Source organism: Ostrea edulis, chromosome 9, assembly GCF_947568905.1.
Source record: "Ostrea edulis chromosome 9, xbOstEdul1.1, whole genome shotgun sequence".
Lineage (NCBI taxonomy): Eukaryota > Metazoa > Mollusca > Bivalvia > Ostreida > Ostreidae > Ostrea > Ostrea edulis.
In genome coordinates this window covers 19937141-19952407 of record NC_079172.1, presented here as the reverse complement: position 1 = coordinate 19952407, position 15267 = coordinate 19937141, and the positions used below count along the sequence as shown (strand labels likewise).

The 15267-nt window shown below is 35.4% G+C and overlaps 1 protein-coding gene across 1 annotated transcript in view; it reads right to left on the bottom strand.

Moving 5' to 3' along the window:
• The window catches only part of LOC125659353 (tripeptidyl-peptidase 2-like), a 49069-nt gene that overhangs the window by 23208 nt on the left and 10594 nt on the right, over window positions 1-15267 (bottom strand). The window contains exons 2-13 of the mRNA XM_048891009.2: window positions 14816-14944; window positions 14253-14447; window positions 12105-12229; window positions 11435-11598; window positions 7517-7671; window positions 6299-6375; window positions 5492-5619; window positions 4569-4668; window positions 3945-4078; window positions 2200-2330; window positions 1330-1665; window positions 981-1057 (exon numbers count right to left, since the gene is read on the bottom strand). Coding sequence (XP_048746966.2) covers window positions 981-1057; window positions 1330-1665; window positions 2200-2330; window positions 3945-4078; window positions 4569-4668; window positions 5492-5619; window positions 6299-6375; window positions 7517-7671; window positions 11435-11598; window positions 12105-12229; window positions 14253-14447; window positions 14816-14944 — 1751 coding nt within the window. The remainder of the gene's footprint in view (window positions 1-980; window positions 1058-1329; window positions 1666-2199; window positions 2331-3944; window positions 4079-4568; window positions 4669-5491; window positions 5620-6298; window positions 6376-7516; window positions 7672-11434; window positions 11599-12104; window positions 12230-14252; window positions 14448-14815; window positions 14945-15267) is intronic.

Sequence of the window (15267 nt, the reverse complement as noted above, 5' to 3'; positions counted from 1 at the left end):
CGATTTTTGAGATATTTGATCTAGACTTTGAGCCCTTCTAGATCCCTAATTTAAGGGGCTAGCCCCTAAATCTGGATATTTTCGAAAAGATCTCGTAAATGTACACAACTTTTGTTCTACATGTCTTAACAAAATATTTGCAAGAAAAAAGATATTGGAGATCAAAGGTCAAAAATCGCCGAAATCGGCGAAAAATTTTAGCATCCATTTTTTCAGGTCCAGGCGAGCGTTTAGGCAAATCGCCTCTGGTAAAATCGAATCCCCCACAAATCTTCTAAAATGTTTACTCTATCTTGTGTAGAAATTTCAAGACTCTAGCTTCAAAACTAACGGAGGAGATGCGTGGACAACAAGGCCCTTCAAAAAGTCACTAAAAGAGAGATAACTCGTGACCGGAAGTGCCATCAAGCACGAAATTTTGCAAGCAAAGTCTCGTTACCAAAAGACATCTTTCCTGAAAATTTCGTGAAAATCGATCAAGAAATGGCTGAGAAAAACGCATGTACTACCAAGGAAAATAATAATAATAATAATAATAATAATGAAGAAGAAGAACGCGAACAATAATAGTAAGGTCTTCCGCAGGAGACGGAAGACCTTAATGAAGAAGAAGAACGCGAACAATAATAGTAAGGTCTTCCGCAGGAGACGGAAGACCTTAATAATAATAATGAAGAAGAAGAACGCGAACAATAATAGTAAGGTCTTCCGCAGGAGACGGAAGACCTTAATAATAAGAAACAGAGTAAAAACAATATGTTCCCAAACTTTGTTTGGGGAACATAATAATTATTCACATTTTTAAACAGAAGAACAATATTCACTTTACTCTCAGGGGTTTGTTAATATCATACATCTCAGATTGCTAAAGCATCATATTGACCTTTAGAAAACTGTTAATAATTGTATAGTAACACGAGTTATTTTACTGAATGAGCTTTACAACAGAAATGAACAGCTACTTCCTAAACAGAACTTACCTGCTTGGCACTACCACAGTTATGGGAAATCGGAAAACTGGGCCTTTCTCCACACACTTCACATCAAATCCTTTTAGCTTAAATAAAATATACATATACCTTAGTACTCCATCCAGATTTATCTATGGTAGTACATGTTATCATACTAAGTTTCCAATATCTCAATTTTTAGTATCCAATGCTTATCCTGTTAAAATCAATCATTTTTGTGAGGTCTAGTCTTTTTATTAATTTTGAGGTATGAACATACATATATACACAAATTCATTACCTCAACCAAACATGTGAAAATATATTAAAATAAAAGAATTCATCATTCTCTAAACAGCAATATCAAAACTGTAAATACCTCTGTGAAATAAACACCTTCACTGAGCCCCTGATGATCCACCATGACACTGAACAGTCTCTCGACATTCATCAGTTCCAAATGGGAGGGGTGCTGCACCCAAGGCACATCACAGGTCAAACTAAACTGAATGCAAAAATTTATCTTCTCTTCCGGTTCAACATGCTCTTCAAAGAAATTTGGTGCAATTGCTAATTTCGTTTCATAAGGTTTACGGAAGTGATGGGGTTCTCTAAGGTAGATTCCTCGCTTTCCGTCCGCACAGGTAACTTTGAATTCCACTTTTACCTCTTGTTCTTTGGCAAAGTTAGTGAGGAAATCGTAGGCCTTTTCCACCTACAAGTACATGTATACTATCAAATGATATCGTCAAACATTGCACATGTACATGTATAAGTGAAATTTTTAGCAATACACAAATTTATCAATTATAAAACAATGAAATTGAGAATGAATTTAAGTCAGAATACCCAGTGAAACGGATAGCACAGGTGTCAGCAGTTTTCAATGTATAAGGCTAATTTGAAATATCATGAATAGCATTATAATTCATTCATTTCCATTTCCCCTCTAGCAAACCACTAAGAAAATCACACTCAATTTTTTTTATCACTTTCTTTTTCTTTTTACAGCAAAGACTCAAATTTGAGTGCTCACTCCAACATTTCCTTAGCTTCATTAAAATCTCCATTAAACAAGGCTCTAATATCATCTTGTGTTCATTCAAATCTCCTTCAAACATAGCTCCAACATTTACATGTATTTTAATATGCCAACACAGATCTGCCATATTTGTATCTATTATATTTATATCTGATCTCATCTTTAAATCTTTCTGACTATCAATATATATATGTAACAATTATTTACCTGTACAAGACCATGTCCTAGTGCTAACACTTCTATATTAGGTACAGGGGCCGCTGTATTAATCAGAGCTCTCTTAACACTGAAAGGTGTGTATTCCACATCATTAGCTTTCAGTCCAGAGAGGACAAGTGCTGAAAAAGAAAAGGCATGTTAGTATCTAGTAGTACAGTATATGTACATGCATATAAAGAGAAAGTGAAAATAAATATAGCATTACATTAAGCACAGTAGTAGATACTCAGACACATGTTAATACAGAAATCTGTGAAGTACATAGTTTGTAAAGGTTTTATTCTTGTTTAAAATACACACCTTGTGAAATATCCCATTACATCCATACTTATTCTTGATTCTGACCTAAACTGGATCTTCATATTCTTGTTGAAATTCAATATGACATAATAAAATTGACCCCCTCCCCCCCTCCCCTATTTATTTCCATGTAATTAATATATTTCATGTATTAATTGAAAACATAATTTAAAAACCCTATGATATCGATATTTTTTTCTTTGGTTTTTGTGTGTGTATCAATTGACCATAGGCTCAATGCCTGACAAAACACTACATTTATACAGTTTTCATCAAGACCCAACCCCCTACTCCTAAAAACTACAAAACTAAATGTGATGAGTGTTGACCATAATTGATTGTCAAGTACCTGTACAATTACAAATAACATTCTACATACCAACATGTACCTTTTCTCTTGTTTGTGTACATGAAATCTTCAAATGTCATTTTTAAAAATATATGATAAACAGGTCATTTGTTTCAAAGAAAAACAAGATGTGTTTGTGAAACACTGACACCAACGGATCACAAGAAACTGGAACCAGGTCAATGTTAAGGTTATCAGGTCAAAGATTTTGGTGTCAATAGAAAGGTCTTGCCACAAGAAATACAAATACCAAATATGAAAGATGTACCTCTTATGGTGTAAAAGATAAGACCAAGGTCAAAGTTTTTGGTTAAAGTTTTTTGCTACAGACCAAAAACTATAATTTTAACTATATGCCCCCAAATCTTAGATTCCGGGGGCATAAAAAAAAACAAGATGTGTTTGTGAAACACAAATGACCCCAATAATGGTCAATTCCAAAGATGGCCAAGGCCACAAGGACAAAAATATCTTGGTACCAGTAGAAAGATCTTGTCATAAGAATTGCTCATGTGCAATATGAAAGCTCTAATATTTACCATTTAGAAGTTATGACCAATGTCAATTTTTTAAAAGTAGGTCAAATGTCAAGGTCAAAAGGTTTAGTACCCATGGAAAGGTCTTGTCACAAGGAATACTCATGTGAAATATCAAAGCTCTAGCACTTACTGTTCAAAAGTTATTAGCAAGGTTAAAGTTTTCAAAAAGTAGGTCAAACTCCAAGGTCACAGGGTCAAAAATGTTGGTACCCACGGAAAGGTCTTATCACAAGGAATACTCATGTGAAATATCAAAGCTCTAGCACTTACTGTTCAAAAGTTATTAGCAAGTTTAAAGTTTCAGACAGCATGACAGAATTACAGAATGACAGACTGGACAAAAACAATATGCCCCCAGATCTTCAATCTTGGGAGCATAAAAATCCATGTAATTGATGTCAGATGACTGAAACTTTCAGGAGCTTTAATCCCTCTTCCCAAACTACATGTACTTGAATTTAGATTTTTTTTCTGACATCCATCTTTTGATTTCACCATTTAAGAATATGATAATCTAGAACATGATAACACAATCAGACACTAACCTATACAGCCACAAGCATTCGGAGAACTCATACTGGTTCCATTCATCAGCTGATTGCCTCTCAGGGTCCAGTTAGGGACCGAAGCAATGGCTCCACCAGGAGCACTAATGGTCACTCCAAGATCTCCGTCAAATCTATGAATTTAGAATACATACTGTACCACCCTGTTACATGTATTTACTCATCTTCAATCCGTCAAATCTATAAAGCGGAATACATATTGTACCACAATGTTATTCATTGATCTTCAATGTTTAGCACTTATAGTCACTTGAAGATCTCTGTTAAATCTATAAAGTGAAATACAAATTGTACCACCCAGTTATTCACTGATCTTCAATGTATTTGTTTATTTTTTTAAATTCGTTTTGTTTATCACTTCGTTATTCGTTCACATCTTCTCAATGCAACTGAATTTATGTATACTCTGTGTATTCTGCCTCGGACACATTCATGAGTACAGCTAATCTGAATTCTTTAAAAATCCTAAAGCTAGCATTCCATCCATCTGATTTGCTTTTTGTGGCATGTTTTAAAACAGGATTTGAAACACACACTCAAAGTTTTGAATTCTAACAATAATAATTTCTAAAATACTTCACACAACATGTGCAGTGTACTTACGTGGGTCCCCTGGAAGACCAGGTGTACTGGTTACTGGGAAGTTTCTTCATTAGAGAGTACTGGGCAGCCATCATAGCTGGGGATACCATGGCTCCTACTCCTGTACAAACAGAACATCAACTCAGTAATTTCTCTTATCAAACGCATTCAAAATACTGCTTAACTTCGGATATCTATCAAAACATCAACTCAGTGATTTCTCTTATTAAACACATTCAAAATACTGCTTAACTTCAAGTATGAAATAAAAATATTATGTTTTTATAAGTGCCTACAATTTTTTTTTACAGCTTTATGTGTATATCATCCAAATATTACACGATGATTCTTTAACAAGCATTATTTTTTTTTTTTTTATACTTTTAGCAAACTTTATCACTCTTTCATATTTTTTTCAAAATTAAAATATTTCAGCTTCACAAAATTTATGAATAGGTTCTCAGATCTGTTCACATCTTTTCAAAGACACTGCATGGACAGAGTCATTAAACGTTTAATTCTTAAAAATTGAATGCAGTATCACAATGTAGAGAAAAACTCACTGGAAAAAGTTTTAATTATAAAAATTTCACATAGATCCCAGAAACCTTAAAAAATAGTGTGGAAAGACTATTTAGCATTTATTTTTTCCAAAGATTCCTTCAACATGGATTGAACTATTGTCAGGGGTGTGACTGAATTCCTCAGAAATCAGAGAAAAACTAGTCAAAAAGGAGGAAAACACCTCACCTTACCTGGAAAAATATCATTTTCTGCCACTTTAGATCAAATCCAGAGTGTTTCATTTTTTCGAAAATTGAGCAAATCAGAGGATTTCCTCTGAAAAGAGGAAAAATCACACCCCTGTATTGTGCAGTTAAAGACCAAGTTTTTTCTTATATCACACATGTCCATTCAGATTTCAGTTACAAGGCCTACACTACCTATCAGTGCACTAGTAGTTCCGCCGGGACATCCGGTAGTAGAGAGAGCGGGGCCATTGTTTCCTGCACTGCTGACAAAGATCACCCCGTGCTTATTGACAGCTTCTGACAGCACATCTACCACACGCCTGTAACAGTAGGAAATACGATCAACTATCTACAAATCTTAGTATACATGTACTGTACATCTACCACACGCCTGTAACAGTAAGAAATACGATCAACTACAGTATCTACAAATATTCAATATACATGTACATCTACCACACGCCTGTAACAGTAGGAAATATGAACAACAATCTACAAATATTCAATATACATGTACATATATTTGTATCACTATGATTAGTGCCTGTTGATAACATGAACCTACCAATGGTAGATATGTACATTCAGCCTACAAAAACTATATCAAATGATACATGCAAGTATAAAAATTCAGTGTCATCGTAATTTGGCAATGAACAAAAGAGTTCCTTCCCTGCCTAGACATTTGGTCTTATACCGTGTCTGTACCTGCTAGCTGCAATTCCTGCACACTGTATATTGCAATTCTTAACAGCCTGAATATCTATACAATTGTAAATATCGATATGTTCAACATCACAAAGCCTGGAATTTTTCTTCTTTAGATAATTGAAAAACCTTTACATCCCTTTCTAAGACAGCTTTGTCTATAACAACTCAATACATAAAACTCTATCAAAAATACCAAACAAGATTTTTTTTCCTACTGAAATATTCCATAAATTTCTAGAGTCCTTAATGTTATCTGAATTGCTGAATGACATAAACTACAGTACTTACCCCGAATCTGGCCAGCTTGTTGACTCTCCGTAACTGTAATTGACTAGATCACATTTGTGTTCTATCACCTTAATCATCTGTAAAACAGTATTATATACTTCAACATGTACATATTGTCTATATCACAAAATACAGGTACCTATACGATTATTCATCGTGTTAATGACACTGATAGAAATTACAAATAAATCAAGTATTGTAAACAGAAATATTGATGAGGTGGTAATGTTCATGAATGGCATAAAATTGCCAACATTTCCACTTGTCAAATTTTTCAACATTTCTAAACAACCATTCCGAACTTTAACAGCAGATATGATATACAAATGAATTTATTATACTTTCATGTAAAATACTCGAATCCGATTGGTCGAGAAACATTTGAAAGAACATATTGTTACCTCTGAGAACAGAAAGCACGTGCTCCAGGGTGATAGTATCTAGCAACGGGTAACAGTACTTGACAACGGGTGATATTATAAAATATTATCACATGCGTCAAATTTAAGCGCGTACGGTTCGCTGTAGATTGTTAGACGATGTCTTTATAGCGTTTGTAATAAATGTGAATAACCGTATCGATATATGAGATGTCGCATGACAGTGATTGATCAAGTGTAAACAGACGTAAGTTTTTCTGCTTTGCTGTTTAAATAACTAACATTCAGTACAATAAAACAAATATTGCATGTGGGTGAAAATTTTCAATGTTTCCCTCAACTACATACAATATTTATATAATATTGCACACATATAAATATTGCACACTCCATTAAATGAAGGAAATGAAATGAATTTTGATCAATATAAAATATGAATTTCTCTTCATTTCATTTTCTTCAATGCAGAATACATTGTGCACATTTTTTAATTGTCAAAACTACCAATGGATGACTGTATACCGAGTCATAACCTCCACATGTTACATGACAGTTGAAGGATTCAAAGCCTTGAAAGCTTGAGCAGTCACCATTACAATTTGATTTAAATAAGCTGCTCAAGCAAAGCTTCATTGGTGTTCTCTTTTAATTCATCAATATTAAACCAGACATGTAATATTCAAAAGCTGATGACTCACTTTATACTGAAATTTTGAGACACAAAGAAGTTGTCAAAATTTCCACTTGCCAACTTTCTCAGCAATGTAAAAAGCCCACACTATCAGCCTGTCAATATTTCCATGTTTACAGAAAGCAGCCCCAGTTCTGATGTACTCACAGCCCTGACTAGTGAGGTCCCTGTCTCCATTGAGCCCAGTCGTGTGTCTCCTATTTTAATGGAGATAATCTGAGCCCCTGGTGATACTCCATTTCTCTCTGGTTGGTCCGGGAAATATCCAGCTGTAATTCCCGCTACATGGGAAGCATGGGCTCCTAAACAATGAAGTCTACATTGAAACCGGTGCTTTGTTTTTCTACATGTACATGACATAAATGCATCCAAGAACATGTTTAAGCAGTGTATGTACACATGTATAGCTAATTGTATATTGTCATTTGAAAAACTTGGTTAAATATCTGCAGAAGTAAAAAACTATATTTCACTTGATCTACATGTACGTAAGCAAATATAAAATAATTCAATTTTATATGTACAGTACACGACACGAGTTTTATGCGTGTTCCACGCAACGCGGTGGAACAAATTTGCCCCAAACACGGTGGACCTTTAAAATTGTCGGCACCTTTGAAGTCCTATTTTTCCGCGCGAGCTAGACATTGAAGTCCACGGAGGATCTCCGTGGATGCCACCGCGCATCTCCGTGGATGTCACCTGTACCTCCGTCGATGCCACCGTGTACCTCCGTGTGATAAAACAAAGAAATAATTTCAGAAATGATTCACCCCATAAACCTTTTCACTTAGCCAGCATGCATGCCCCCGCCCCATTACTTATTTAGAAATTAGCTATCAATCATTCAATTCTTGTAATTGTTGTTTAATGATACGTTCCCTGCAGACGTTCACACCTTTTTATGAAACGCCCAAATTCTCGACATCCTGTATATAATAACACCTGTGTTATTCCTACCACTCGTCGGTACATTGTTTCACGGCACGTGCAGCACAATTTCACCAAATAAAAGAAGGGTCATGAACAACGACAATCACATGCCAGTAATTTCAATTTGATAAATAGCAGTTCAAAGAAATGTGTACCATAAGCAATGGTTTATTTTTACGTAAAGTTTTCATTGTGATTAGGAATATGTGATTAAGGTCAGCTATATACATGTACATGTTTACATTGGAGATGAATTTCATTATGTACTCCACTGTGATGCAATGTGAGCAAAGAATCAAATTTTTATCACCTAAACAAATAAATATTAAGAATATCTTCACTTTTAAACAAACCTTTAGAAAACTCCGTACTTTCATTAAGAAAATAATAAAATAAAATGTGCTCCCCTACCTAGAATGCCCATACTTCACATTAATAATAACACGTTTTTTTAAGTTAGTTTTTTTTCTAACTTGATAAATACTTTATTACACGCATGTATTATTTACTAAATGTATATATAACATCTTTTTGTCTTTATATTTTTGTATACCATTGCATAATGGTGATGAGATCCAATAAATTGAATTGAGTACATGTAGTCTTGAAATACCACAAAGTATAGAGTTGACAACGATTGAAATAAAAATGCAGACGTTTTCTCGTCTATTCAGTGACTCACAAACTTGCGCGTCTTCTAAATGAAAGTTGTAAAACAAACGTACTAGGTTTTGGTCAATTATAACATAATACGGGGGTAAAATTCATCTCATCTCCGCTAGCAATGGGTTTTCAGTCAACTTTGCCTTCGTAGACAAATAATCTCGGCTAGCGAAGATGGAAAAAAAGAAGCCTAGATAGTCCGCTTGCATTAACATGTATTATGAAGGTGAAATCGAAGAATTATCCAGTAAATCCAATGATGTTGCAGTACATATAGCATGTATTTATTTTATTTTATTTTTGACTGAGAAGGAGATAGACAGCTAAGCACGTAACATTGTTTTAGAAGGGGGGGGGGGGAGGGGGGGGGGGGGGGGGGGGGGGGGGGGGGGGGGGCTCATTCATTAGTCCTAACCCGGACCAGCCCAAAAATTTAACATGTAAAGAAAACAAAATGGGAAATAAAAAACAATATCAGACTGAAAGGGGGTGGATAATTAATCAGAAAGAAATTGTACTTTCAAGATTTATATTGAGCGTATTAAACTTCCCGTATCTGCATACATTCATGAATATTATAATCAATGATTGATAATCTTGCTTTCATTATCTAATGCATCTAAAGATTAAATTAAACTAGTTCATGAAAAAAAAGACTAATATCAATATAAACAGAAATGACTTAACGATTATTTGCTTTTATTCATATACGCTATCGATTATTAAAATTTCATTATCTAATGCATCTAAAGATTAAATTAAAGATTTTAATAATCGATAGCGTATATGAATAAAAGCAAATAATCGTTAAGTCATTTCTGTTTATATTGATATTAGTCTTTTTTTCATGAACTAGTTGCATTTGACACCGAGGATTTACATCCTTAAATATTGATTACAGGCACGTAGAATCGGAGAGGGTGTAATTTGAAAACTTGAAAGTTAAGGATGTAGCCTTGTAGCTTGTAGCGACCTACCCACTGCACGATTTAAGAAATTGAAGTCGGAAGGGGGAATTGAGACAGTTTCATATTACTACCCCCCCCCCCCCCCACACACACACACACACACACACACGCTCCCAATTTAAGGTTATTTACGCACCATTTTTGTTGTTATTTTATTGCTTGTCAAGAAATTTACACAACTTAACCGGCAACATACCCCTTCTGATACATTGAAAAATATAAGTAATGTTAGCGCGGGGCTCTATAAAGTTCAATCTGCAGTTTGGTCATACTTCGCCATTCAATAACTTATTCAAAATTTTAAAAAAAAAAAAGTTTGTCGGGTTAGCGGTACTATGATGTATGACTATAACAATGACCTGTGTATAACTTGTACATTCCATGCAAATTCGAAGGGGTTTTCGCCTCAGTAGAACAATGGGGGTCAGCTAATCCGTGTATTTGAAATCAACAGAAGTGTTTGGCTTCTTGCGGAAAGAGTGAAATATATTGGGTCGGCGCAAAATACCCGTGATCTTAGACTAGATCTGATATCGCGCCGACCGAATATATTTCACACTTTTCTTACGAAGTCAAAATCCAAACTAGCTAACCGTAATTTAGTTATACTGTGACAAAGATCCTAGGAATTTGCATGATATATACTTATTATACAAAAATCATTGCATTATCCAGACACTCCCGATGAACATTTTTTGTTATGAAAATCTCTACCAAAGTACATCGAATATAAGTCTCGGTCAAATGTAATTAACTCGGGATTTTAAAAATAAATCATTCGATGGTTTGTATTTTTGCTTCTATTAATTACGTAATAAATTAATTCCAATTTGTTAATAATCGACAATGCTCTAATTTCTATATTGGATCAAGTTATATTTGTCAAGATGCATATTAGCACAATATGATGGAAGTAATTATGTTAAACAGCGCATTTGTCAGAGAGAGAGAGAGAGAGAGAGAGAGAGAGCACATCGGTAATTATTAAACATCCCTATCACATGTTGTACATGTATGTTTTTCATTTACTGAATATACTAATTCGCATTCAAAACAGGAATTGCCTGCAAGTACGCATTATTTAAACATAGAATTTAAGAATATTTTAATGAAGAAAGAAGACTATTAAAGAAAAAAAAATTCAAAACCAGGTTTTCTTAAAAACATAATATATAGTGTTTGGTATCGTTGGAATTGGCTCAAAATGCTGAAAAACAATATAAGTATCAGGAGGGAAAATATTGACATTTTTTTCTTTTATTAAAATTCCATCCTTATCTTGATTATTTGGCCTGCGGCACATTTTCCCATCTCCCGCAAGGCGCCCGTGGCCAGAACAAAGCTCTTAGCAGCTGTGTGTATTCGCAAATAACATACACCGTGGAACACGGAGGACACGGTGTATCTCCGTGGATTTTCCACCGTGGTCATTCCACGGTGGGGTGTATAAAACTCGTGTCGTGTACTGTACATCATAAAACCGAGATCTAAGATTGAATACCTGCATTGGTGACTATCTCCAGAGTATTCCCATCATTGTATATATTAACTGTATAGTTCATCATGTCCATGCGACTGAAAGTGCCAAACTCTCGTTCTTCATGGAAGCTTGCCAGCACTTTACACTCACACAGGTCCCCCCTCTCTGTGGTGTCCACACACGCTCTGTGTTCAACAATTTACAAACATTGTTTATGAAAAAATTCACATTTGATTATTCAAACTGACTAACAATGATAAAAGTGAAATGCGTGAAACATTTTACTTTTTGTCTGTTTCACACAGATCACACACTATAAAGTTCAATACCCTGAGGTGAGAAAACGTAACAAATTTCTGAGACTACTGGTTAATACTTTGGAAATAACATTTACTAACAAAAAGCTCTGTGGATATGAGAAGACTCTTAGTATTGACAGTCATTCCATATGATAGAGCTGAACTTATAATATCTCAGACACTATTACCTTAACTTTTCACAACCCAGGTATCAACTTTGAACCAGAATCAACATTTCAATATTACTGAAAATGATAACTGGAGTCCTCAAATTATCTGAAACAATTTCTGATTGGACTGAAGTACAGAACACACAAATCTGATTGGACTGAAGTACAGAACACACAAATCTGATTGGACTGAAGTACAGAACACACAAATGTTCAGCTTACCTCCAAGTGGATCCATCGTGGAAAACAACACAATCATACACAGGTCCACAATCACTGTACTTCTTCTCTATACTGCTCAGGATGTCCACACAGTTCTGAAGATTCTCTTTCTCCAGCTTCTCATCCTGCAAAATATATATCAAATCAGCCATTTGTAGCAAAATAGACCCTCATCTTATCCAACAATATTTTAAAACGCCATAATGAAAAAAACATGCAGTCATTTCTTTCTTTCTTTTTTGTTCATACTTGTAAATAAAGACGTCATGATTACCAATCATCTGTTAATTGTTATCTTTGATTGACTGTTATATTTCAATGACAATCAATATTGCTTTAATGTTTCGAGGGATAGTTATCTGTGGTTCATACTTTAACACTAAATTACTAGAAGGCCCTATTTCCTTGGAATGGATACACCTTACATTCACAAACATATCAGCAGCAGTAAATCACAACAATGTTTACATGTAGCTTGTTCATAAGGAACTCGGTTCTAAAAAACAAGAGGCCCATGGGCCACATCGCTCACCTGAGTCACCTTGGTCCATATCAGAAGACTTTCCATATATATTTGCATGTAAAACCGTAGTCCCTATTATGGCCCCAACCTACCCCTGGAGACCATGGTTTTTGCAAACTTGAATCTACACTATGTCAGAAAGCTTTCATGTAAATGTGAACTTCTTTGGCCCAATGGTTCTTGAGAAGAAGATTTTTAAAGATTTTTCCTATATATTTGTATGTAAAACTTTGATCCCCCCTATTGTGGCCCCATCCTACCCCCAGGGGCCATGATTTGAACAAACTTGAATCTGCACTATGTCAGAAAGCTTTCATGTAAATATCAGCTTTTCTGGCTCAGTGGTTCTTGAGAAGAAGATTTTTAAAGATTTTCCCTATGTATTTGTATGTAAAACTTTGATCCCCTATTGTGGCTCCATCCGACCCCCGGGGGGGCCAGGATTTTAACAAACTTGAATCTGCATTGTCAGAAAGCCTTCATGTAAATATCAGCTTTTCTGGCTCAGTGTTTCTTGAGAAGAAAGATTTTTAAAGATTTTCTCTATATATTTGTATGTAAAACTTTGATCCCCTATTGTGGCCCCATCCGACCCCCGGGGGCCATCGTTTTAACAAACTTGAATCTGCACTATATCAGGAAGCTTTCATGTAAATATCAGCTTTTCTGGCTCAGTGGTTCTTGAGAAGAAGATTTTTAAAGATTTTCCCTATATATTTGTATGTAAAACTTTGATCCCCTATTGTGGCCCCATCCGACCCCCGAGGGGCCAGGATTTTAACAATTTAGAATCTGCACTATATCAGGAAGCTTTCATATAAATATAAGCTTTTCTGGCTCAGTGGTTCTTGAGAAGAAGATTTTTAAAGATTTTTTCCTATATATTTGTATGTAAAACTTTGATCCCCTATTGTGGCCCCATCCGACCCCCGGGGGCCAGGATTTTAACAATTAAGAATCTGCACTATATCAGGAAGCTTTCATATAAGTATCAGCTTTTCTGGTTCAGTGGTTCTTGAGAAGAAGATTTTTAAAGATTTTTCCTATATATTTGTATGTAAAACTTTGATCCCCTATTGTGGCCCCATCCGACCCCCGGGGGCCAGGATTTTAACAATTTAGAATCTGCACTACCTAATAAAGCTTATCTATAAATTTCATCTTTTCTGGCCTAGTGGTTCTTGAGAAGAAGATTTTTTAATGACCCTACTCTATTTTTACCTTTTCTTGATTATCTCCCCTTGGAAGGTGGCCTGGCCCTTTATTTTAACAATTTAGAATTCCCTTTACCTAAGGATGCTTTGAGCCAACTTTGGTTGAAATTGGCCCAGTGGTTTTTGAGAAGAAGTCAAAAATGTTAAAAGTTTACAGACGGACAGACGCCGGAATACGGGTGATCAGAAAAGCTCACTTGAGCTAAAAAATTCAGTTCTAAGAAATTCTTTCAGATTTTCTGGTTGCAAGTGCATGTATCTTCATAAATCTCTGAAAGAAAAACCAATGGCTTCCAAAGGAACTACACAATATATGATCTACAACTGTGCTAAATTGGAATACATTAAAATGATACAGGATTGATCAATAATAGCACCATACTGACTACTTTGTACAAAGCAACAACGGACCTGGCCATTAGTAGTTGTCTCAAACTGTTCCAATTTTCTGGTGGCCACTGCAACAGCATCTCTGTGGGCTGGATCCCAGCTTTTCTCCTTCCTTTCTTTGTTCATCCTATCCTGGAGCTTCTTTGGAAACAAGTCGTACGCTGGCTTCGCCCCCACATGATACAAGCCACTGGGATTCGTCCAGGTGTCAGGAATCTGTTTGAAATGATTTGCTGATAGTCTTAATACTTGTAGATATAAACATATATAACTGTGCATTAAAATATGCTGCATATTTTGGACATCCATAATGGGGAGAAGAACACACCGATAAAAAGTATGCTATACTTTTATAGTTTGTCTGAATTTAGTGCTACTTTCATTCATACACAGCTCCTCTCTGAAAAGTCGACCAAAGTAAGTTTGAAATTGACACACTTGCCCAGCATTGATGATCACTGGCATTTAACCCAAATGTGTATTTCAGTCAAATCAAGCTGCAATGGATAATGTAAACAGCTAGAAATGAACAGATAACACTACACCTGGATGGGGAGTACACATGTTGATAGAATCATGGTTACCTTGAGTTTACGACCAGTAACACCGCTAATTTCTCCGTCTTTAACTTCTTCGACTTTTGAGGTGTCAACATCACCAGATCCAGTTGTGTCAATGATGTCAACAATCTTTGGGCTTCCATCTGTTGTCACCTTGAAAATGAAATGTTAACAGTTAGCTCAATATGAACACATTTTTTGAGGTCAAACAAATTACCTGTTAGGTAGAAAACTGTAACAAGAGCACTGCTCAGCAGAGCATCCCCTTGCGACAGGAGATGTTAAGAACATATGCATTATTTAGGCATAAATGATGAATGAGACCAACATTACACCCACAACACGTATATATCTACTATCAATTCATATATCTCCTTTATCCCATCCCTGCCGCTTTTCCCTTCTTATCACCCCCCCCCCCCCCCCTTCTCTCTCAGCAGAAGTATCTTGTTTTTGTATCAAGGAAAGGTTCTAAA